The 24,613-nt window shown below is 46.9% G+C and overlaps 1 protein-coding gene across 4 annotated transcripts in view; it reads left to right on the forward strand.

Moving 5' to 3' along the window:
- The first annotated feature begins 1,226 nt into the window (after positions 1-1,226).
- TMEM184B (transmembrane protein 184B) overlaps positions 1,227-24,613 on the forward strand; it is a 30,975-nt gene continuing 7,588 nt past the window's right edge. The window contains exons 1-6 of one of the 4 annotated variants that reach the window (XM_065678348.1): positions 1,301-1,391; positions 5,504-5,610; positions 15,244-15,504; positions 17,956-18,121; positions 21,509-21,599; positions 22,121-22,196. In XM_065678348.1, coding sequence (XP_065534420.1) covers positions 15,304-15,504; positions 17,956-18,121; positions 21,509-21,599; positions 22,121-22,196 — 534 coding nt within the window. In that variant the 5' untranslated portion in view covers positions 1,301-1,391; positions 5,504-5,610; positions 15,244-15,303. Of the gene's footprint in view, positions 1,392-5,503; positions 5,611-10,882; positions 10,979-15,243; positions 15,505-17,955; positions 18,122-21,508; positions 21,600-22,120; positions 22,197-24,613 lie in introns of those variants that run through there. The other 3 variants (XM_065678379.1, XM_065678369.1, XM_065678358.1) reach the window with 3 other exon arrangements.

The following is a 24,613-nucleotide window of genomic DNA, read 5'->3' on the forward strand; positions in this document are numbered from 1 at the left end:
ACAGTGAGAGCTATGTGAAACCTGATTCAGGATCTCTCGGTTCCTGGATTTGAGCCTCTGCCGTCCCATGCATCTGGCCTTCCAGAGGAGAGGGATGGGACCTTTCCATGCCATTGACTTTCCATGTGCACCGAGTGTGACGGAGGTGGATCCTGTGTTTTGTGTTTCATTGCATTCTGCTGTCCCCAGACTTAAGGAGGAAGGGGAAAGGAGAAGGGTTTGAGCAGCAGCCCCAAGCACCAGACAACAGCAATGTAAAGTGGCAGGTACTGCTTTGGTGTCTGCAGTGGTGTGCTTTGGGTTTCTCTTTGGTTGCTTGGCCTGTATGGTAGTAAATGACTAAGTTTTAATACCGATCTATTTCTAAATTGCTGCCCTATAGTTATGCTTCCCCAGGGTACTGAGACAAGAGCGCTGTTTCTTGCAGGCTGTGTAGTGCTGGAATTGGGTTTTGATGTTTTGTTTTTTTCTCCGGAAACAGCTGCTGGGAATAAATGATTGGATCTTGGTGCAAGCTCTTCCAAGTCAGCTTGAGCAGGAAGAACTGCTCCTTCAGTTGCCTGCTGCAGATGAGAGGAGGGTAGTTCAGGGCAACAGAGGGTATTGTGCTGTTGCCTCTTGTCCTGCCTCCATTCTGAGTGCGTTTTTGAGGGATCAAAAGTAAACGGGACTGGTTTGAGACAGGAGGGAAGCCACCCCCATTTTGGGGGATATGGAGTAGGAGCTGCATGGGTGTATATCTTTGAAAAGAAGGGCAGCAGAAAGTCTGATTCTGCATGGTTTGGGTGGGCTATTGCCTCCTCTTGCTGCCACAGTCCTGCATGCAAGCAGTTTGCTTGTGTACTAAAGGTTTTAGAGCTTGTGTTTGGGGTTCTGTTACCCATTTATGTTGAAACTCCCCTGTTCTGGCTTGAGCAAAGGTACACCTTTGGGTTCCAGCACCTACATGTATGTTTTTCCTTGGAACTTTGGGGAAAAACGGTTCTGAGGTAGAGGTGGAAATGTCCTGTGGGGCTCTTCCTGAGGGCTGCGCTGCTTTTAGCCGGCCTGGAGGGGGACAGAGCTGATGGACCGCTGGACACCCCGAGAGAAGCACAGCCTTGCTCGGGTCAGGTTGAGCACCAACTACCCTCCACCCCAGGCTGCGGGCGGCTGCCCCTTTAAGAACCGGGAGGTTACGTCACCCTGTTCGGGGAGTGGGCGTGGCGCGCCGTGCGCAGGCGCGGAGGGCCGGGGTGGGCCCGGCGTCGCCATGGGCTCCTGAGGCCCGCAGCGCCCCCGCGCCGGTGCCGGCGCCCGCCCGCCCGCGGGGCAGCGGGGCAGGGCCCGACCCGACCCGACCGTTCCTCACCCCAGCGGGCTGGGACCAGCCGAGCCCCGCCCGCCGGCAGGTAAGACGTGGCGGGGGGCCGAGGGGCCGCGATGGCGGAGAGGGGTGCTCGGTAAGGCGCCCACAAACTGCCCTGCCGCCCCGCATCGCCCGCTGCGGCCGCGACCTCCGCTCCCCTCCACCCCACAGTCCCTCCTCCCTTTCTCCGGCGTGGCCCGCACGGTCCCCTCCATGCGGTCCCGCAGCCCCGTGCCCTCCCGGTGCGGCCCCCCCTCAGCCCTTCTCCCCATTCCGCCGGGCAGCCCGCGCACGTTCCCCCGGTGCGTGTGCCCCGTCCCCTCCTCTTCCCCGTGTGCGGCCCCCGATGTTCGCTCTCCATGTACGCGGCCCCCACAGCCTGCCCCCGCCACGCACATTCCCTCTGTGTGGCCTTCATACATACACACGTACCCCCCGTGCCTCCCCACGAGGTCCCAGTGCAGTCCCCACAGCACCTCGTCCCCTCATGTAGCCCACACAGTTCCCCCTTCTCCCCAGGATAGGATGTCCCTGCTGCAGCACATCCCGTCTCCCCATGCACACACACACGTACGGTGCTGACACGCTTCGCAGCGGCATCAAGTGGGTGTCACTGTCGGCTTGGCTCCAGTAGGGTGGTGGGCACCAGGTTTGTGTTTGCTGTGCCTCTGCTGGTTCTGGCTGTATGGGCTGATGGACACCACGGGTAGGTGTGCGAGGAGGCTGTTACTGTGCGCCTGTATCGTGGGTAAATTTCGATGGGTCTTGTTTGGTTGATCATGATGGCTTGAAATGTCAGTGGCTCCATGAGGACTAATTCAGTCTTGGCAACTGCAGCACGTAGTGGAAGGAGGGCTTTGGAAGAACATGTGTGTGCCTGGGTTCTGGTGAATTGTGATCCAGGAAAGGGACTGGAGTGGTTTCAGGCTATGAAAGCTGCCTGAAACACCATGAAGCTGTCAAGAGGAGGAGGAGGAGTGGGAGATCTAGAGGAAATAGTGAAGATGGTTCCTGCTTACAGAAAGTTTGAAACTGTTCTTGCCACATAAGGAGCTTGAACAGAAGTAATTATTGAAGACCTAGGCAGGCTTCCCCAGAGAGAAGACTGTTTACCTTCGCTGAAGAAAGAAATAGAAGGCATTGATCGATACTAGAGCGAAGGGTAATAGGATGAATAGAAAAACCTATTTCCTGTCCTGCGAGACAAACACAACAATCGATGAAAATGTAATAAAGCATATCCCGCTAATAAATCCATGGCTTTTTTCAACACAAGACTTAGCTGTTCCTTTGAACTTGTGCTGCTGGAAGTTACCCTTGAGTCAAAGAGCTTAGCAACCTCCCTAAAAGGGACCAGAGATTTCTCTAGAAACAGTCGTGTTATTCAGGTTTCTAATACTGAAGGTTTGTATTTGGGTGTTACTTTTGGGAAAAAAGTAAGCTCTCGGGCTTTTAGGATGTTGGCTAAGTACTAAACAATAGGGCTTCAGGGACAGCTTTTTTATGGTGAAGGTCTTCCACAAAGACCTCCTTCAGTCTCATTTTTTCACCATTGTCCACAAGAAAATGCACTTTGAATCTGCTCTGGTCTAGTGGAGCAGTTTAAAAGTCCTTAATACCCTCGTTTTTATGGTTGTGCTGTAGACCTGAAGTGGCACGTATGCAGCAGGTGGCTCCCCCTGCATGTGGAGCAGGAGTGACTGCTGTAAAATGTTCTACAGGGGTCTCTACAATCAGCTCAGAGTGCTGAAACGGTTGTTTTGGAAACGTGGGGCAAGGGGAAGGGTGCCTCCCAGTCACTCGGGCATCTTTTGTGCTATTATTTGCCTGTCTCCTTGGGACACGTGGCAGTTAGAAGGGGAAGGTTCTTAAACACGCACAAGCTGGTCAGAAAGTAAAGTGCAGTGTGATTAGGTGGTGTGACGTAACGAAAGCGTTCTGAGCTGGCTGGTTTCTAATGGTGTGACAGTATACAGCTAGAAGTCCGCCTTGTTCTCTATCAGCTTGTTCGCCCCTTTGCTGGTAGCAGGCTGGGAGATGAGCATTTGCAGCTGTGGGATTAGGTTCTGTTCTTGTGAATAAAGGAAGGGTGGGTTGGATTTTTTCTTGATTTATAATTAAAATAACTTTTAAGACACCTCCCCCCCTTCCCGCCCCCAAATGTCAGTCCCTTTCTCTACCCAGTTCTACTGCTGAGTTAACTAAAACATCTAATAATCATATGTGACTTAAGACAGCAACCTTTTAATTTCCATGTGATGGAACTTACTTTTCATCCTTCTTTCCCCTCATGTTTTGGGTCTGTGTTTAATTGGCTTATGTTTGCAGCAATGGAGATTAATTCTTGCCTGTTCCTCCTAGCAGAAGTGCCTCTTTCATTTTCCAGCAGCCCAAAGGGTATCTTTGAGCTCTTGCAGCTATGGCTGGTGGAGCAGTGAATTCCTCGGGAGATGTTTGTTATTTGGACCTAGCTGCTTTGTTCAAAGTATTGAAGGTAAAATACTGAAGTTGCAAATCATGGAATCACAGAATGGCTTGGGTTGGAAGGAACCTTCAAGATCATCCAGTTCCAACCCCTTTGCCATGGGCAGGGACACCCTTCCAGTAGACCAACCTGAGCCCCAAACAACCTGGCTTTGACACTTCCAGTGATGGGGACTCCCTGACTTGTTGATTCTGAAGGGCCTGTGCTATGACTAGTTTTCGTGGGGTTTTCAGGCTAAAATCGAAGAACCCAAGGTTATAAAGCAGTGGTGAATGTACAGTTTGGACTATCTGCAGTATCAAGAGAATAGTACAGGCTCAGAGAGAAACTGCACTTAACCTTTGTACAGTAGAGCTTTCCTACTGCACACTGCTGCTCGCTCTCCGCATAACAAAGCTGCTGCTGTTATTGAGCAGCCAGAGCTGTGGGCAGAAGCTTGTCTCTGTTTTAGAGCTTGTGATTGATTGTGCTTGCCGAGGCCCTGGAAAATTGAGGTGTTGTGGAGAACAGCGTCGGGTTTGAGTTTTGTGTGCTGACTTGCCCATCTGTTGGCTTGAAGCGGTGTGTGTGTTGTGTGCTCTTCTCACTTCTTCCCAAACTCTATGGGCTTTGCTTTCTTGTGGTGGAAGGGTGGTTTCCTGCCAAGACATTACACCCTATCAGAACACTTGGGGCTCTGAAAGTGGTTTGAAACCATGATAAGATGGATTAAAACATTTAGCTCTAAAATATGATAGTGCTTGGACTGGAAGCACCGTTTTGAAAATGCTTTTGGTGTTGGTGGGGTTTTTTATTTCCTTCCCTCCCTTTTCATTTTCCTCCCTTATGGACTACTCTGGGAGAGGGCAAGTGGATGTATTGTCAGAGCAGCAATTCCCCAGGAAGGTTTTGGAGGTGAAATCCTGCCAGCTAAAGCAGTGAGTTGCCACCATCCTCCAGGAATCTTGCCTTGGAGTCTTCCTCCTCTACGAAGAGGCAGGTGACTGGAGTACTTGCTGATAGCCAGATTCTCTCTAGTCTTTAAAAATCAGCTCAGCTTCCATGGGGTTTTTGTTTGTGATGGGGTAAGTACCATATCTGGGATGGCAACACGAACAAGCTGTGTCCAGGGAAAATGCAGCGTATAGGCAAGATGCCCAGGAGCTGTGCTGTATCTGGTTGTGACCAGGTCTTATATCCCTCAAGAGGCATAATTTACAGGAAATCTGAAAAGGGAAATAACTTACATGCTCTACCTGTAGCATTTAATATCTTTTAACCCCTGAAGTATGTGGATATTTGCCTCCCCACCCTCAAGTATGTCTCTGAATTGAAAGGATGGGAATATTGCTATTATTATCTTACAGTCACAGTGCCTGGGAGTCTGATGATACTGAAAGGATCAGCTATTTCAGGATGTTGTATAATGGAGAGTGACCAAGAGCGCAGAGAGATGGTGTCACCCTCAGGTTTTTTTTTGTGTAACTGAAAAACATTCCTCTTTGCCTGGGTATGTTGTACATCTGGCCCCCGGTCAACTCTGTGGCAATAAGGTAAAAAAAGGTCTCTGGTTAAGCAAAGAAAAATGACTGCAACATGTTGTCTAGTGCAGCGGTGAGGTTTAGGAGAAGGAGAGGAGATGAAGTCGTACCTTAAAAGCTGACCTTGCTGGCCCATTGTTCCTTCTGCAGGCTGTGAAGCATGACATGGATGCTACTGGAGGCTGCTGAGCCGATTGCTTGGGAGCCTGCAGTTGCCTTGCTGTCTCCAGCACAGACACAGCCCAGGCAGCAGGAGTGTAAGTAGCTGTGCCTCTCTCTGTCTAGGTTACTTAAAATGAACCTGGCCAAGCCAGTCACCTGAGGAGGCAGATTAGAGGAGAGTCAGTTTCTCTTCATGGCCCACCACATCTTGTCTCCTTCATGCCAATTGTGCCAGGAAGGGTTGATTAGTGGTGGGTGTAGCTATTTGCAGCTGATTGTCCCATGGGAGCTGGGGGTGATCTCTCTCCTCCTCCAAACTCACCTGACTTTAAGGCTTTCTTTCCCCTGTCCCAATGGCTTTATGATGGCACTGATTTCACAGTAGAGTTTCCAGCTAGAAGTTATTCATATAAATTCCCATTTAGGCAACTTCATCCACCTGAGTAGTTTAATGATACAGTGTCTGGAAAAACTGGGTTGAAGTTTCGTCTTTTTTTTTAAGCACCCCCCTCTCAGGCATGCCCCTACCTGTGTAGAGAAAAGGCATTGCTGTTGCTGACTTCTGGGAAAGAGAGAGGGGATTCAGAATTGCCTCAACATTGAGTTAGTAGCTGTTGGCATCTGTCAGCTTCTGACAGTATTGGTGACTTCTCTGCAAACCTCTGTGGTCAGCTTCAGTGTCGAGTCGGGAAAAGGTGAGCAACTTCCAGCCACTGCTGTGGTGTAAGTAGCCTTCAGAAGAGCATGTTTTTTCCCTCTGCTGTGCTTTAGCCAGCAAGTGTGAGAATGGTTTCCTCCCCCCAGGCATTGCTCTCTGCCTGTGAGCTTCCAGAGGCAGCTCTTCTGTAAGGGAAGTGCTGTGTCTGGGCTCACTCTTTAACTAGCAAAGCTGTAATGTTGATGTATCTAGGGCTTGGCATTTTTTGTGTGGGGAGGAGCTCTCCTCTCCCAGCAGTACAAGGCCAGGTTGGATGAGGCTTTGAGCAACCTGCTCTAGTGGAAAGTGTCCCTTGGCAGGGGGTTTGGAACTAGATGAGCTTTAAAGTCCCTTCCAACTCAAGCTGTGATTCTGTGAGTCCATGAAATGCAACAACTCACAAACAAAAACCCAGATCAGATGTTATTTTAGCAATTACAGAATGGCGTCATAGTGAGTGGCTTTGGGTGCTTTGTTGAGAATCACCATTTTTATTTCTGCAGTGCTCATCACTGCTATATATTTGCATCAGAGAATGATTGCTGGGGAAGTCAGATGTGCTATCTTCCTCATATGCATTGCTGCACAGTTCCCTAGGCTTGTGATAAGATGTCTGGCTTCTTCCAGCACATTTGCATACTAAATTTACGTCTGGATCTGATCTGATAGATACTCCATGTTATATTCTGTGTGGAAAAGTATGTTCTGATATAAAAAAAACCTTCCTTCATGTGTGACTGCTGCAAGTTCAGTGGCTTTCGATCCTGCTGTAGAGTTTGACTTCTGATTATTCTTGGAGTAACTATACCCTGTGGCAAGTTTAAAACTGTTGCTTCCACTTGGAGGAGGGGAAGGATGTATGAGACAGTAGTGGAATAAGGCCTGATTAGACTTCGTTCTTGAGAATTTGGAAAATGAAATTAAGCTTCCTCTGTCCTGCCAGACACAAGTGTTTGCAACACATCCTTTTTTTTGAGTCTTGTTCCCCTCTGCCAGTTGCAGAATGCCTTTGTAGTCTTTCTGTGTTTCTCTCCTGGGAGCAGAGGGCTTGACTGGTTCATGTGGAGTGGGGCTGCTGGGAATATGGGAAAGGGACACAGCGCATAACGCAAATGTGCTTGATCCTCCTCTCAAAGGAGCAGTTGGAAGGTTGGGGAACATCCCTTTTCCTCCTCTTCTCCCTCCCCCTGTCTGTCTTTTTCCTGTCCCTTTCCAAAAAAGGGACTGGATTTTGGATGTTGACCTATCACAATGTGAATCAGTCCACAAAGTAAAAAAAAAAAAGAGGAGGATGAGGAGGGCTGTGTGAGTACAGCGAGACAACAGAAATTAATAGAGCAGAAAAACACTCTGGAAAGAAGATTGCATGGCTCAGGGTAAAAGGGTTTTATTGTTGATTCGGAGTTTTTAAATGGGTGCCTGGGGAGGGTAAGCTGTTCTCTCTTCGGATCACTGTGTGTGCATTAGCAAAACGAGTGGGGGCTCTGTGAACTGGAAGTGGAGATGATTGTTTTGGTAGTCTCAGAGTTTAATTTCCTTAAAATGAGAAAAGAAATTGCATGGCCTTGTTGAAGGTTAAATTGTTTGTGTGTATGGTATGCTCTGATGTGTGTGTACCTAGGCACTGGATCATGTCTTGAATATGGCTTAGTGAGTGTGTACCATGCCCTATGCTTTGGTCCTCCTGGGTGCTTGGCTCCTCTGCCTTCTGCTTCTGAGGCTACTGGTCTTCCTGCTCCACTGGTGCTGACGCTACTGGTTTTATGTCCCAGCGATACTTCTCTCTCGTTTCACTGACTGTACTGACAGCTGCTTTGGAAATCGTGACTGGGCAAAACCTCTGCAGCGTTCAGCCCGCTCACTCCTCTGGAGAAATAACCCTGCATTTGCATCTGAATTTGGTGTGCAGAGGGAGAAGTGCATTAAGCTGGTACAAAATGCAGTAACTGTAGATTCAACTGCTGTTCTGGTAAATCTTGACGAACGGTCGTCTTCTAGCTGAGTACAGTATTGCTCATGTGTGTTTGGAGTTTTGTATATGTGCCTGTGTATGAAGTGCGTGCTGTGGGGTGACTTTCACCCACATAACATCCAGAAAGCTTTTCCCACCCTGAATAATAAAATGGAAATGAGTTGCACTAGTCAAATTTGCATGCCAGGTCACATACTTAACTCACAGATTGTTTTGGGAGTGCTGCTGGAGAGCTTAAAAATGCACTGTTGGGACCTTTTTATATTTCATAGCTAAGTAAACTAGATGCCACTCCAGGGAGCAAAAGCAATTTAATAAGTAATAAATTTAAAAGCATTTTATTTTCTGTTATTGCTACTACTGATTTGAGCTGCACCAGTGACTGTCTTACTGTGTGTTCTGTTATTTTGCCCTGGGTCTCTGCCTCCTTCTTTTCCTACCTCTTGTCAGATCAGCTGGTGATGCCATGCCTTTGGGGGTTGAAAAGACCTTAAATCAATTATGAATTTACAGTATATATCTAGCACAAAGGAAAGAGCTGATCCCAGTTGGCAAGTCTAGGCATTCTTATGATTAAAATAGTCTAAAATCTGGAACCATTTTGTCCTGTGCTTTTGTAGTCCTTGTAAGTCTAGGGGACATTCTGAAAAACCATAAAGCTCAAGCTTTCACTAATTTAAAGCTCTTGCTTGTGTCCTAATAGATGTAGAAAAATTTAGACTTGAAATCATCCGCTGCATGGTTCTTCTGCATTGGTCGTTTTGTGTCTGGAGTAAGGAAAATTTAATGGAACAGCTCTTGGAGAAGTAAGAATCTAAGAGGGGAGTGGAGAATGGTTTTGTGGTGTCTTAATGGAAACTAAGTTCAGCGTGGTGGATGTTTAAAACTACAGGAAGTATGGAGTAGGTTTTAAGGACTTTTCTTGCCTTGTAGCTTTCCAGGAGAACCTTGCAGCCAGGTCATGCATGTTTTCTTGGATCGTGTCTTGTACAGCAGAAGGAGGCTTAGCTGTTAAGACTCTTTCACGGGATAGCTTTGTGTATCATTCTTTGCTCTCTCAGCAGTTTAGAAATGAAATACTTTCAGCCTCAGAGGAGATGATCTATTTTAAAAACACAGATTGTGTTTGCAGATGGCAGAGAACGGTATCAGAGTCACGTCGTTTGGGGTTCTTTTCCTACTGACACCAGGGCAAAGCGACTGCTCTGCTGCCAGCAGAGTGACGGGTCAGGTCTTGCTCAGAGCAGTCAGCCCACTCCTCCTGTATTGCACTCTAGGGTTGAATATGTGTGTTCAGAAGTGCCCTGAAGAACTGAAGGACTAAGCTTGAACGTTTCTTCCCTCCTCTTGCCCCGCTTTTGTTGCATCAGAAGTGGGGTTTGCATATTTATGTTTGTTTGTCCTTATGCAGAAATAGCTCCTTCTTAGTGGTAACATTTTCCATGCCTTTACGCAAGCCAAAAATGAAGGTTTTTTTTTTTTGTTTTCACTTGTGCCACGTCCCATCTGTTTACTGTTCCGAGTTTATTTTTGGTGGAAGAAGCTGCCATGTTAAAGACAGAAGGCCTCTGTTTCCAGAAGATACAAGTATGGCAATCTGCTCCTGATCAAGACTTAGTGTGCTGCTGTTTTTCTGTGGATGCAGGCCCTGTGGACACATCCGTGCTAGTTTTACATGGGTGTGGTGTCTCTAGCAAAACTGGTCCCCATGCAGTCTGGAGCCCCTTCACTGTCAGGAATCTCAGTAACAGTGTTCTGTGTCTCTGGTTTTTCATCAGGATAGTTATCTTGATACAAATCTCCTATGGAGACAGGCTGAGAGATCTGGGCTTGTTCAGCCTGGAAGAGAGAAGGCTCCAGGAAGACCTTGTAACAGCCTTCCAGTAACTAAAGGGGGCCTATAGAAAATCTGGAGGGGGACTTTTTACAAGGGGAGGTAGTGTCAGGACAAAGGGGAATGGCTTTAAAATGAAGGAGGGTAGATTTAGATTAGACGTTAGGAAGAAATTCTTCCCTGTGAGGGTGCTGAGGCCCTGGCACAGGGTGCCCAGAGAAGCTGTGGCTGCCCCATCCCTGGCAGTGTTCAAGGCCAGGTTGGATGGGGTCTGGAGCAGCCTGGTCTAGTGGAATTGGGTGGGCTTTAAGGTCCTTTCCAACCCAAACTAGTCTGTGATTCTGTGAAACTGCACACACTCGGCTTCATTTTCTTTTCTCTCCTTGCATTGAGAGCAGGCCCTAATACTGCTGAAGTGCTTTCAGAAAATCTGTTAGGTAAGTTCAAGCCAGTACTAGGCTGATGTTTAAGCTAATGCCCTGTAGCAGTTCAGAGTCTTACCTTGCTCTAATGTGCGTAACTTGTAGTGGCATCTGGGTGAGAATACATAACAGCTCATTGGGGATGGAGGTGTCATCTCTGCCTTCCAGGTTTGGGGTCATTGGTGTAGACCTCACACAGGTCTAAGTATTGCCTGAAGCTCATGTAGCCCACGTAGAAGAATCATATGAGCTGATCCAGGTTCCTGCAGCCATCCTGAAATACACCTAAGTCTGTATCTGGAAGCCATGTGTGTTTACCCAGATGCGCTTTTCTGTATGCATGTTTCCAGTTTCCAGCTTGGTGCTTTTCCTAGCTATCCTTTCTCCTGGTCCCATTTGGGACTTGCTGTGTTGCAGGTTACCTCCAGGGGCAGCAAGGTCGTCAGTTGGAGATGTGGAAAGCTTCAAGAGTGATGTTGAAATGTTTTCATTTGATATATTTAGGTGAGCCCTCCAGAGAGGAAGACGAAGCGTGCAGGTAACTTTACTGTCCCTTGAAATGGAAGCAGTGAGATGGAGGTGAAAGTGATGGGTGGAGAAAGCAGGATATGGCAAAAGAGTAAAGAACTTTTCAGAATTTGTTATGCATTATGTTGGTTTGTATTGCATTGATAATTCAGGTTTCTAAATGCCCCTAATTTTCCATATGGTAATGTCAAGTGCCTTCCTCATGGTTTGGTGCCTCGCAGTGCTGGGAACTGTACGGTCAGAGAACAAAAAGATGGTTGTCCCGAGGAGCTTAAAATGCGGAAGAAACAACAGAGAAATACAGGCAGCTGGGGGCAGTACACAGAGAAGAGCTCACAGCTGTAACTGTTGTCAGGTTGTTGCACAGCTGGAGTAGCAAAATGGGAAAATGGAGAAAATTGAGCTGAATATGAAATAGCTTTGTGGCTGTTGGAAAGGACCCTTTTCCCTGGGCATGAGAGGAGGCAGGAAGGTATGTGTTGACACTGACAGGGATCGTGATGCTGGTAGGTGTCCAAGAGACAAGTATCAAGACACATTTGCTGTGTCAGGTAAGAAGGAACCTGCTTACCCTGGGATGCTCAATATGTAGCTTCTCAAGGCAGTGTGTTAACTGTGACGTGCTCCCAGGCACCACCTCTGCTGGAAGCCTGTTCTAATGATGTGCTGGGCTTGTGTCCTGTGGGGAGGAGGCATCTTGGAAACAAGGCCTAATAAGACAGTTGCCATAGCCTTCCTTTATGATGGTCTTTTTGAAAAGGAAAAAGAGGAGCAAGCAGATTCTGAGCTGCTGGTGGTGAATGGGTCGAAATCCACCCACCTGGTTAAGGCTCCAGTCATCTGTGCTATTGCCTGTTTTTTAAATATAGTACGGAATTGCTTTTACAGCTTCAGCATCTTGCATTCAGTAATCTTTCATAATAGCTTTGAGCACTGCCTATACTTGTCACGTGTGGGACTTTAGGAGATTAGAAGGGATAATTTGGAAGGTGTGTGTTATTTTGCAGATTTGGGAGTTTAGCGTTCCTTCATGTTTCACTAGCAAGGAAAATGAACTGCAAGCTGATTCTTGCAACCAGTAAAAAGTATCAAGCCATTAAAAAGTTGTCCTCAGGGACAACCCTGAGGAACAGGGGGTGCTCATGGATGAGGTGGATTGGGGTTTGGGGTATGAAAAGTGGGGCCCTGGTTAATAGAGGTTGTATGTTTTCTTTCAGAACACAGTGCTGGAAAGAGTTACTAGTTTAATGACTGTGAGCAGGCAGAGAAAGGTGCAGTCATGGAATTGGTGACAGCTGATGTCTAATCACAAGGGGGCAGTGTTAAGGTTACACTTATAAGTGTCCTTGCTGCTGAAAACAACCCTTGTCACCTCAGAAAGCTTGTTGATCACTTTTTGTTGTTTCAGCCTCTTTTAAAATGAGTGCAGAGAAGCAGAGGAATTCTGTTTCAGATCTTCAGCTCTGCTGATGTTACCAGCCCTGCATTTGAGTCTGTGCTGTCAGTGTGATTAGCTGGACCCTGGAGCTTCAGGTCTGGTCCCTCCTGCCGCTGGTGGGCTGCAGTAGTGATCCTCTCTGCTATGAACTTTAGAAAGGGCATAGCAGCTTCCTCCCTTGCATAGCTCCCAAAGTGCAGTGGGATGTGCAGGACTGCAGCTGACTGGACTCTAATTAGAGCTAGGTTAACCGCCTGTGCATCAGCTCTGATTTCATTTTAGATGTGCCCTTTGCGAGGTCAGTGGAAGCACTCTCAGCACTGAGTGTTCAGCCTCTTCAGAAGTGACTTGGGTAGAAATCTTGTTCTTCTCAAAGCAGTAAAAACCTTGCTACCTTGCAACGTCTCCATCCATCCTTGAGCTTTCCAAATTTTTAGGTATGGTATGTAATGTGTGTGCATGTGCTTTGAAACTCAAAACTTAACAGTTACATTTCCTGTACTGATTAGGACTGTAACTGAATTACCCTTCAGTACGTGCAGTTATGGAAAGCTGTAACTGAGAGCAGGGATATTTTGGAAAAAGAATGACTGGAAAGAACAAAGAAAAGCCACGTTTGATGGGTTTTTTTTTTTTGTAAATTAAAGCATAACTGTTGTGCAGCTCCCTCTATAGTGAGATAGTATCTGCTTAAGCAAATCTGGGTAATTCACAGGATTTGTATTTGTTCTCTTTCCCCTGTGGGAGGAAGCAGAAATGAGATGGAATGTGGCCTAAGTAAAATCAGAGTGCTGTGCACTGCTAGTGCAAGTGTGTGATTTGGAAGAGGATGTGCTGGAGGGGCCGTTTGCACACTGTAGTGCGCATGTGGAAATTATATGCTCCTGGCCCTCTGCTTTTACTGGGTGCCTGTGGGCTGCATCAAAAGGAGCGTGACCAGCAGGTCGAAGGAGGTGATCCTGCCCCTCTACTCTGCTCTTGTGAGACCTCACCTGGAGTGTGCAGTTCTGGTGTCCTCAACATAAAAAGGACATGGAACTGCTGGAACAAGTCCAGAGGAGGGCCACAAGGATGATCAGGGGACTAGAGCACCTCCCGTATGAAGACAGGCTGAGAAAGTTGGGGCTATTCAGTCTGGAGAAGAGAAGGCTGCGTGGGGACCTAATAGCAGCCTTCCAGTACCTGAAGGGGGCCTATAGGGATGCTAGGGAGGGACTCTTCAATAGGGACTGTAGTGACAGGACAAGGGGTAATGGGTTAAAACTTAAACAGGGGAAGTTTAAATTGGATATAAGGAGGAAATTCTTTCCTGTTAGGGTGGTGAGACACTGGAATCTGTTGCCCAGGGAGGTTGTGAGTGCTCCATCCCTGGCGGTGTTCAAGGCCAGGTTGGATGAAGCCTAGTGTGGGATGGTTTAGTGTGAGGTGTCCCTGCCCATGGCAGGGGGTTGGAACTGGATGATCTTGAGGTCCTTTCCAACCCTAACTATTCTATGATTCCCTGATTTGTGCTGTGGCTTCAGGTGAAGCGAGGCTGCGGCAGTTCATCTGTGGATGTATGTTCTCTTCCATGTTCTGATGGGACCTGTCAGTAAATGACAGATGTGTCCTTCCCTGTTGCAACTGTAAACTGTGGCAATGGATCGTTGACAATTCTAAAGCCCTTTCCATCTGCTGATCTGAAAGGCCTATGTAAGAGCTATGTCTTGCACTTCTACAGAAAGGCTATCCCAAAAGACTATTAGGAGGTTATCAGAAGGAGGCAGTATTACACTGTTCCCCTTGATAACCATGTCTTTACTAGAACTGCATCAGAAGCAGCTCTTCTGGTGGCTAGAACCAGTGGCTGCCTGCTTGTGATCTTCGTTTAAGTGGATTATCTTCCTTCAGTCCAGAGGTCACATTAGAGCCTGCTTACAACCAAATTGAACACCATGGCTGCTTTAGATCTTAGGCCTTCAAGAATTTGTTCCATTGAAAGAAAATAGCTTTTCATCCAGGAAATGACCAAGGGTCATGTTACTTTGAAGTCTTGCTTATCCTTGTGTTCTCACTGATGTTTTCATGGGTCAGATGGCTTTTAAAGGCCAATCAGGTTAAATTCATGTCACGTAGAAACCCATGCTAAGTTAATAGAATTAGTGACAGGTTGGCTAAGTTTACCATGCCATACAGTGTTTGGTAAAAACATCACCTTTCATGCTCTTTTTTCTTGTGAGAAGAGCTTTCAGTGCCTATCCTTCCAATGAAGGTGCTTTGGGCTGAGTTGGCTGTAAAAATGGCAGTAGGAGAGGTGGGGATTCCTTGCTAGAGGAATAAGGAGATTCTTCTTTCCTCCTTGCTGCACAGTAACGCTTTGTGGTGCCTGTTCTTGTTGCCTGCTGCTGCTTGTTCTGTTGCCTTCCAAATGAAGCTATAAGACTGGCAGACTAACTAGACTAGAACAGAGCAGAATAGCTAGTGCTTTTGTGGGAAGTAGAGCTGCTAAGTTAGGTGTGCCTGTCATCTTCCAGTACAGATGATTTAGATATTTCCTTCTGATCTTAGGTGAATGCTGTATTCATCTTGTTCTTCAATATTTTTATTGCAGAAGGGTGGTGACAGTGGTGGTGGCAGTGTTTTATGGTCTTGGGGAGGCTGTGTTGTGAGAGGTTCCTGAGGACCGCATGATCTGTTGTATCACGAGGGGTGGCACTGGCAGACTTACCCAGGTCTTGTTTGTAAAGCATGTGAGCAGCCTGGTGAAAGACATGTGAGAGATGCAAAGTACTGTTGCTGTTAAGCTCCTGAGTCCTTTCAGCTGGGCTCAATTGCTTTTTGGTTCTCTTCCTTAACAGATACTGGCTCGTGGGTGGCTCTTTAGCAGTCCCAACTGGAACCTCACACCAAAAGGCACCATGATAGTGATGACTGATGTCACTGCAGCCCCCAGACTGGGGTCAACTGCCACCACTCCAGCCGTGGCTCCCAACTTCTCCTGGATGCCGGAGGATGGCAGCCCCACGGCTGTGGAGCAGCCAGTATTCCTCATGACCACTGCTGCTCAGGCTATCTCAGGTTTCTTTGTATGGACAGCTTTGCTCATCACCTGCCATCAGGTAAAACCCTGTCACTCATGCTTCTCATCCTTTTCCCCACACGTATTGAAGAGCACATATGATCCCGTGGCATATCCCTCCCACTGCAGCTGTGTGATGGGGGTTTTCAGTCCCTGGAGTGGTACCAGGACCTCTTCTTTCGGGTCTAGTATGTTATCTGTGTTGATCAAGGTGGCAACTTTTATATGGGCCTTTTTCTGCCCAGGTTCAGACAGTTTGCTTCCTCTCTGTAGTATAAATGGAGAGGAAGCAAACTCTTTAAAACTAGTAAAACATTTGGCCATCTTTTGAATGTTTACAGAAAGGTGCATTATCTCAAGCCATCCTTTCCCAGGTCTGGTAGCTGAATCTAGTCATTTTGTTATTGTGTCAGCTGCTAGGCAAATGGCTGTGGTCATCTGTTGTTTGACATACCTCCTTTGATCTCCTGTGCCAGTGGATTCCACAGGCTGAACTCTGCTGCGGAAAGGAGTAGCAGGAAATATTTTATTTAACTTTTCTCCCCTCCCCTCTTTCTGGGGCAGGTGTCCTGGGAGCCAGAGCAAGGCAAACCCTGTATCCTGTTCCATACCTCTCTTTCATGCGGTCATCATGTGAACTGAAAAACACAGTGGGGAAATGCAAACCCTGTTATTTATCAACCTGTGTTTTGTACCTGTTGGTCCGTAGATTCCAGAGTGATGACTAGGATCTAGAAAACTACAGCCTATTCATGGAATACAGGGGCTAGTGAAGTTCAAAAATGAATTAGTCACTGATGAATAAGACTAACACCTGCAGTTTCACCAGCTTGGGTACCAATTACAAGTGCCATGGCTCCTCCTGTCAGATTGACCGCCTGCTGAGGGTAGGAAGAAATCTTTCCTCTGGGGTATAGCATTGCACAGTTAGGCATTAATGCCCTTCTCTGCAGAAACCAATGCAGGTCAGTGCCAGAGAGACTCTGTTGATTGAAACACACTGTTGTCCTCTTCCAAGGCAGCAGTTCCTGTGCTTTCGTAGGCGCACGGATCACAGGGCTCTTGTGACATCCCAAGGGCAAAGCTTGGAGTCATCTGAACTCCGGTGTCAGCTATCGTTGTGCTGGGTCAGATGTGTCACTGGGATTGTCACAAGGAAAAAATACCCCAAGGTCTGTTAGTTTATTTTCAACCTGTTATTCTCAGGAAACGAGACTTTTTTGAGCTCCTCATGGGTTAGGGAGAGGAAACAGATGTATTTTGAGCCCTTCAGTTGATTTTGACCGAATGTGCCCAGGAGGCAAGGAGAGATGAGCAACAAGTAGCTAGGGAGAGAGAACTCCCTCTCCCTTTCCAAGGAAAGGTGAGATCATTAGTGTATGCTTTGTTTTAGACCCTGGAGAATCCTCACAGCACCCCCAAATGCAGGGTGAAGCTTCAAGCAAATACTTATGCTTCTTCAGGCAGCAAAGTCAGTCAGTCACGAGGCACGTACGTCATAAACTAGCTGTTGTTAAGTCTAGCAGTTGGGGCAGCAGCTTGGTGAGGGTTGCATACGGAGGCCTTGCCTCTGGAGAACGTGCCGTCTGCTTCACTCTGTGGTAGACAGAGTGTACCCACAACTCTGTCTGAAGCTCTGGCCATGTTACTGGGCCAGAGTAGTGCTCATGTTCAGGGTATGTTTGTGGTCAATACCTTTTCCAGGAGGTGGGTAGCCTGTGAGAAAGCATCTTAGGTATGGGTTTAATGATGGCTAACAAACTGTGAGCAGTGGTAGGGTGGGGACAGTGTGCTCCCCACAGCCAGTGACTTACAGGGGTTGGCATGTGTGCAAACTGTGGGACAAAACAAGCGGTGTGTCTGCATGGTTCCTTTGAGCACGCTGGGTGAGCCTGGTGCTCCCTTGTTGGCTGACACTTTGTGGCTGTGCTGTCACCGATGTGCAGAATGGCACTTCTTGAGCCAAGATGGGTTGTGCCTTATCAGCTCTTGGCAGTGCTGTGAAGGGCTCTCTTAGGTTGTTTCAGGTGAAAGTCTTGAAAGCATCCAAAGCTGCCAAGAGAGTGAGAGTGTTTAGAATGAGCATGCGCTTAAGTGCATGCAGCTTCCCTCTTCAGGGAAAAACAGCCTGCAGTGATATAAATCTTTAGGTACTTCAAACAGGTTAGCAGGAATATAGGCTTGATAACTGGGGAGAAAAGGTACGAACAAAAGAATATGGGCAACGTGATGATAATAACAGTAAATTAATTCCCTATAAGTGACTAGATTAGAAATGCCTCCACTTCCTTTTCTTCCCTCTGCAAACTAAGGGATGCTGTATTAATATCGTATGATAATGGTGATTTGTTTTTAATTTTGTAGTATTACTTTGCTATCGAGAGATGAGTTACTGAGTTTCTTTTTCCTGGCCCAGCTGACTCTGCAGTTTTACTTTCTCCTCTCTACTCCATATCCTGCTGATCCTGGTCTCCCCTCTCCCTTCTCTCAGATCTACATGCACCTTCGCTGCTACAGCTGCCCAAATGAACAGCGCTACATTGTTCGGATCCTCTTCATTGTGCCCATTTACGCCTTTGACTCATGGCTCAGTCTCCTATTCTTCACCAATGACCAGTACTATGTTTACTTCGGCACAGTGCGGGACTGCTATGAAGGTAAAAAGGGGTCAGACAGAAAATGGGGGAGGCAGGAAGTCTCTGCCCTGAGAGAATTTTTGCTTCTGGTTGGGAACATGTGGAAGCATCACTGTCACCTACTGAGACAAAGTTTTACAGGGTGCCTCACTAGATGACCATGTCTTGTTCAATGCCTGAAAGTCACAGAATCATAGGATGCTTTGTGTCCGGAAGGACCTTGAAAGATCATCTTAGTGCAACCCACCTGCCATGGGCTGGGACAACTTTCACTAGACCAGGTTGTTCAGATCCCCATCTAACCCGATCTTCTCCTCACTGGCCTGTGAGCACAATAAGATGCATTGCGCCTTCTCTCCGATATTCTGTAGAGACAAAGTTTATGATTTTCCTTTGCTTCAGGAAGGTACAGAGCCAAAAATCTGATTCTACCTGCTACAAAGCAATTTATCAGTTAGCTCCTTCTAACAGCACTAATTCAGCAGTCAGACACTTGCCATGTTCTGTTTTCTTGGTGCAGTTTGTTAGCAATGTATTCTTCTGGTCCCATCCTGTGGCCACTTGCATGCTCACGCAGGGTATCACAGCCACTGCATCCTGGGGTTCATGAGGTATAAAGTGCTTTGGAGTCCTGCAGGAGAGACGGTGCCATGTTCAGGATGAGTTACCAATTGCTTTGGTTTTGGTTATCTGCAGCAGATAATACAGCTATTGTATGCGAGGGAAACGGTTACTCTCCAGTAAATGCTGTCTACATTTCCCTCCTGACCTCATCCAGAAAGAAGCCTCTGCCCACCCAGGAGGAGAAACTGTACTCTGGCAGTGTATTTTTGAGGACAGTTTATCACCATACCCTCATTAAATCATGTCTCATTGGTGCAGTTGTTGTGGTGAGTTCTGCATTGCAGAGAGGTACCCCAGCCATGTGAACAAGTTAATCAGCTGAAGGGACCAGCAGGCCCTCTTTCACATCCATGACAGTGCTCTGAGATGCAGCAGCAGATGGCAAATGCACACACGTGATTCAGAAGGCATCTTTGTTTGGGCCTGTGTTTTTAGTTTCCCTGCTCTGCATGCGTGTGCAGGTCTAGCAGGAAGCTGCTGCTCTGCCAAACTCCTCTCCTAGCAACAGCCAGTATCCCTCTGCCTCAGGGAGTTTGCAAACATTCGAGCATCTGCTCAGGAAGCAGCCGTTGCTCTGGAGTTCCCCTCAGCATGTTGGGCTGTGCAAGAAGGCTACAGGTGGAGGCGAAAGCACCTTTGGTCAGCAGGTTCTCTCCCTTCCTTTTTCTGGGGATTGTTTTGAAACAGCCTTTTTGTTCTCTTCCCTCCTTTGCCATCCACCTCATTGTTTCTTTTGTGGGGAAGATTTTAGGTTGCAAAGCAGGGAGGAGCTCTGTTAAGGAATGGGGCAGAAGACCTTACTAATACATTTTAAAACCTATCTTGGGCCCTTTAGGGGCATTTCATAGCGTACATTAGGAGGAGCAGACTTTGGTGGTGTTCTTTCACATGACTCTGCTTCTGTACAAGTCTGGGTGTTGGTAACACTAACACAAGTAGGTGCGTTTTTTCTTATGTTGATGTCATGAGCACCATCTGGTGAATGTGGATCATGAACTGGAGAAGAGTTGCTGATGGGGTGAGCTTTGATAGTTAGCACTCATTTCTCTTGAAGATGAATGGACAAATATTTCCCCCTCCTTTTTCTTTATGGAATGATTTCTTCCTCTGATGTCATCTATTTGCTAGTGCTTGTGGAATGGGCAACTGGTATTGTAATGACCACATCAGAGGGCAGGGGTCACTGGAGGACAATAGGAAAAGCTCAGCTTTTCTTGCTCTGGGTGCTGGAAGCTGCCAGCTAAGTTGCAGGAAAATTGCAGGCAAAAGGAGTTATCACAGTTATTTCAATAAATTTTCCATGATTGGTGTTTTCTAGTTAGGGCTTTCACAAAATCGTTGCTGTGTGAACATACCTAAACTTTGTTCAATCACAAGGATTACAGATGCTTAACAATATCCCAATTACGTACACAAAAGCAGGTATACCACTGGCTTTTATGTGCTGTAGCATTCTTGCCAGCTGGGCACATGTACAAGCTGTAAATACAAGGTTTTGAGATGATGAGTGTTTTGGGGAGTGTTGAGTACTTCTTTTCCGGGGCATAGTTTGGATGCTTGTAGAAGAATTAAAGTTGATGTCTGTCTCTGACTTTGGAAGTCCATCCACATGGGAAAATTGACCTCGGGTCTAATAACTAGCTGCCTGGTGAGGTCAGCTTCTCAGCACTGTACTTTATTAGGCTTTTGTTCTTATTTCCAAGTTCCTCGAGACTTCTGTTTCCATCCCAAGTTATTTTCTTCTTGTATTATGTCAGTGCTGGGGGGTAAACCCAGGATTTGGGTGTGGGCATTCCAGGGAGTGTCCAGATACAGGCTGTCATAGAAAACTGTGTTGAAAGAAGGGTCACCTGCTCTGCCGTTTTGCCCCAAGGCTGTATGTGGCAAACTTAAAGAGTACAGTCCTTGCCCTGTAAAATCTCACAACTTTATGATAGTCCAACAGCAATTATAGCAAATCAAGCGAGTGGCAGACAGGGCATGTACAGTTAAGTAAGTGGGTTTGGATCCTGTGAAATGGAAACCTATCTGTAGTTCTGATGAGACTCCTCCCCACAGTGTCTTCACCTCAGTTTATATATATCAGCAAAATTGAGCCTTGAAGAGAATTGAAATGGCACAGAGTATTAGCAGTCAGTCTGAAAAGTCCTTCCTCGTCTGTACCAGCTTGATGGGGAAGGCAGAAAGGAGGTGGCCCAGAAGCCTGTTCAGTGCACAAGAAATTTCAGCTTTCTGGGGAAATGAAGCACAGAGCCTGTTTTTCAAAAGTCTCTGCCAGCCATAAAAACAGTTTCACTGATTGGTAGAACCCCTCTGTTTCTCCAGCTCTTACGTCTACAGTCTGGTTACTTTAGAGAGAGAAACGGTGTTCCTTGCCTAACAGGTTAAATATAGGAGATAAGGTATGGCTGATGAATCAGAGAGAACTTTTCCAAATTATTTAGTACCCATGTAATATCCTGGAATGGTGCACAGGAACCCTGTAAAGAATGGCATCTTGCAGATGCCAAGTAAAACAGAGACTGACCAAAGTGTTAAATGGTCCTGTGACCCTTTTGGCATGAGTCATGGAACTGGCCTGGGACCTTGGCCACACTCCAGTTCAAATAGTCTTGTGAGTGCTGAGGTAGGGTGATAAATGAAGAGAAAATAATCTGGAGTGCTTTGAAGGGAAAGATGCTGCATAAGCAGCCCCTCCTAATGTTTGGTCTGTTGCCTGTACTCTTGGGCCTTGCACCTGTTTTGAAGTTGGTTGTCATTTTGCTCTGATTGATGTCTTTGCAGCCTTTGTAATATACAACTTTCTCAGCCTCTGCTATGAGTACTTGGGAGGGGAGAGCTCCATCATGTCTGAGATCAGAGGGAAACCAATTGAGTGAGTATTTATTGTGCTTGCAGCATGACACTCTCCTCCTTCTGTGCCTATCTAGCATGGCTCTATCTCTGCCCTGAAAAACTGTGTCAGGTGGCAAGTGTCTGCTGGGACTGGGCAGCATGGATGGTGATGATTTACCAGTGCCCTGGTCTGAAACAGATCAGGCTGATCACATCCTCTTAGCAAGCTGAACTGATTCACGGCTTTTCTGGGCACCTGCCTACTCCATTGTTTCTTTTCTTATTCCTGTCTCCTCCTTTAAATAGTTTCCGTCTTCAGTTGGTTGTGTGTGCTTCCTCTAGGATCTGTCAGTTAAATAAATAAATGAAATAGATTAGAGTGTGGAACTGGGATGTTGTTTTAAATTCGTCTCTGAAAGAGGGTATGGCTGTAACTGTAGTCATGGTTGGAGAAAGCATCCTGCAACTTCGTTACAGAGTGGTAGACAAAGAGGGTAGGAATCTTGCACTCTAGCCCAAATCTTGCTTCTGAACCCTGTTGTCTTGTGTTGGTCCTTTCAGGTCCAGCTGCGTATACGGGACTTGCTGCCTGTGGGGAAAGACCTATTCTATTGGATTCCTGAGGTTCTGCAAGCAGGTATGGGCAGGAGGAACTGTGCCATCTTCCAGGAGTGAATGAAGTTTGGGGGTGGCAATGGTGCCTTTTGCTGCTGAACTTTTGAGATGAGCACTCCTTTGAGCGGGGTTTTAATAGTGTTTTGAGAGACAGCTGAGGAGAGGTGCTGTTTTGTGGGCTGATTTGTTTTGAATGATCAGACTATTTTCTACTGGATCCTGCATCAGGAAGGCCTCAGTAAAAGACACAGTTTATCTCCTGTATCTGATATTAGCCCTGGGAAGAAAATCTGATTTCCTCTTCCTTTACTGGATTGCGGAGGTCCCAGCTTTGAGAAATAGATGGCTGCGTTGTGTTGCAGACACCCCACAGTTGTGTAACAGCCTCCTGAATTCCCAGTGCTGCTGTTGTGGTTTGGAGTTGAGGAGGGAGGTGGAGATTAAGTGTGACACAGTGCTTTGTAGGAGGAACTGAGTATTGTTCACCATGTGCGTCTGCCTGTGCTGAATTGGGTATGTTGAGGGGGAGGGAATGGGGGAGATCTAAACCTCGATACAGCCCTTGTCTGCTTGTCCCAGGTCAGTCACCTCTGGCTGCCATGAAACAGCAGGTGAGTTTCAAGGCTTTGCTCACTTGCTGGAATGAGCACATGAGGTTTCTCTGGAGACAGCATGAAGCAGGTCTGGTTCTTTGAAAGGGCTCAGGTCATTGTAATTCCAGTCACTGGGTCTAGAGATCTGCCCTGGCTTCTCCTCCACATCAAGACCCTTCTTTTGTGTTTTAGCAATGTGCAGGAACATCAAAGGTACAATGCAGCCTCACAGTAATACTCAGTGTTAATCTCTGCAGCACAATTGACCTTTTTCAAAGGACCACATCTTACTTTCTCTCTTGTGTTTCTCTCTGTGCCATCCTCTGTCCTCATGGCTTTCCTGTTTTCTTCCTTTATTTTCTAATCTGCTCCCACTGTGCTGTTTCACCTGGGCTTCACTTATGCACCCTTTGTTTGATTCAATGCATTTACCTGTTCTTTTTGCTTCTAATGTTAACTTTTGCCTTTTAAATATGTCATAAGCAGATCAAGGTTGAATGAGTGCTGGAGAAATGATTTCCCTTAGGCCTCTTCTTTCCCATTTCCCTCTGGCAGTTATCTCCACACGGGCTGTGTTTGGAAAGTTTTTCTTACAGTGAAGACTAGAAGCACCTTTTGTTTTTGGTGGGGGGAGGTTCTGCTGGCCACCTGCAGTTCCTCAACTCATTTGGTAACTGGCTCACGTGGATGTTTTGCTTTTCCTTTGCTGCTGTCTGGCAGCAGTTCTTATAGTCAGGCCTGCCCTTTGCAAACTGCTCAGTCTGATGAGGAGGCTGTAAGGGAGGTGTCTTGCAAAGGGATGTTTAAATACTTCTGTCCTTCTTGACTCGAGCTTAAATGTTACCCTGGTGAGAAATCTCTGACACCAAGAGTCTCTGACTCACTTTTCTAGTACTTCCAAAATTGCTGAGTAAGACCTATCAAGGCAATTTCTTGGGAAGGCAGGTGCAAAAGGGCAGCAGAGCACATCTCAGTGCAGATGTGTGCAGTATCCACCATCACTATGATCAGGCAGCGAAATGTACTGGAAGGAGCACCTTCCCCATTTTATTCATCCTCAGCATCTTCAGGACTCTTGTTGCCTCCCACTGCCACCTGCTCATTTTCTGCTCTTTCCAGCCCCTTTCATCCTGAAAGAATCTGTTATAACCATTCCTTCTTTCACTTTCACTGTTACCCCAAGCTGTTCTGAGCTGTGGGTCAGAGTCTGGCTGCATTGCCTGTGGCTCTCCAGCAGTTGGGTGGTGTGCTGGAGGCTGTGGTGTAAAATTTGGACAGCTTGTGTCCTTCAAGATGTCTTGATCAAGATTCTCTGCTGGGCCTGTGTCTGGTGACCCGCACAGATGGGTCACACACCATCCATGTGCTTCCTGTATGCTGTAGCATCTTCTAGGGAAGCAACTAAAAATAGGCTGTGGTGGTTTGAATTACAGGGAAATGGTTAAAACATCCCCAGATTGGAAGGAGGGGAAGCTCAGAGGACAGAGTTGTTTACCAATTAGCTTGACCTTTTCCAGTTCACATATTTACAGTGACTCACTAACTGGCATGTGCTGGGGTTTTTAATCTCCTTGAAGTCTTATGACCACTAACAAATTGCATCGTATCCAAAGCAATTATTCCTGCTTGGTTTTGCCTTCTTTCCATGCACAGCCCTCCCCACATGTGCACAGGTCAGCACCTGCCCAGGCTGTCCAGCTTTGTTCAGGAAGATACAGGTGACATTTTGGGGGTCATAACTCTCTGCTCTCTTAGGACCTTGAAGTTCAGTGTCTCCAGAAAGGTGAAGAATGGGGTGGCTTTGAGAGAGGAGTCATCCCAGTACGAGCACTGATTATACTGGCTG

The sequence above is a fragment of the Lathamus discolor genome, chromosome 1 (genome assembly GCF_037157495.1).
Source record: "Lathamus discolor isolate bLatDis1 chromosome 1, bLatDis1.hap1, whole genome shotgun sequence".
In the NCBI taxonomy this organism is placed as follows: Eukaryota; Metazoa; Chordata; class Aves; order Psittaciformes; family Psittacidae; genus Lathamus; species Lathamus discolor.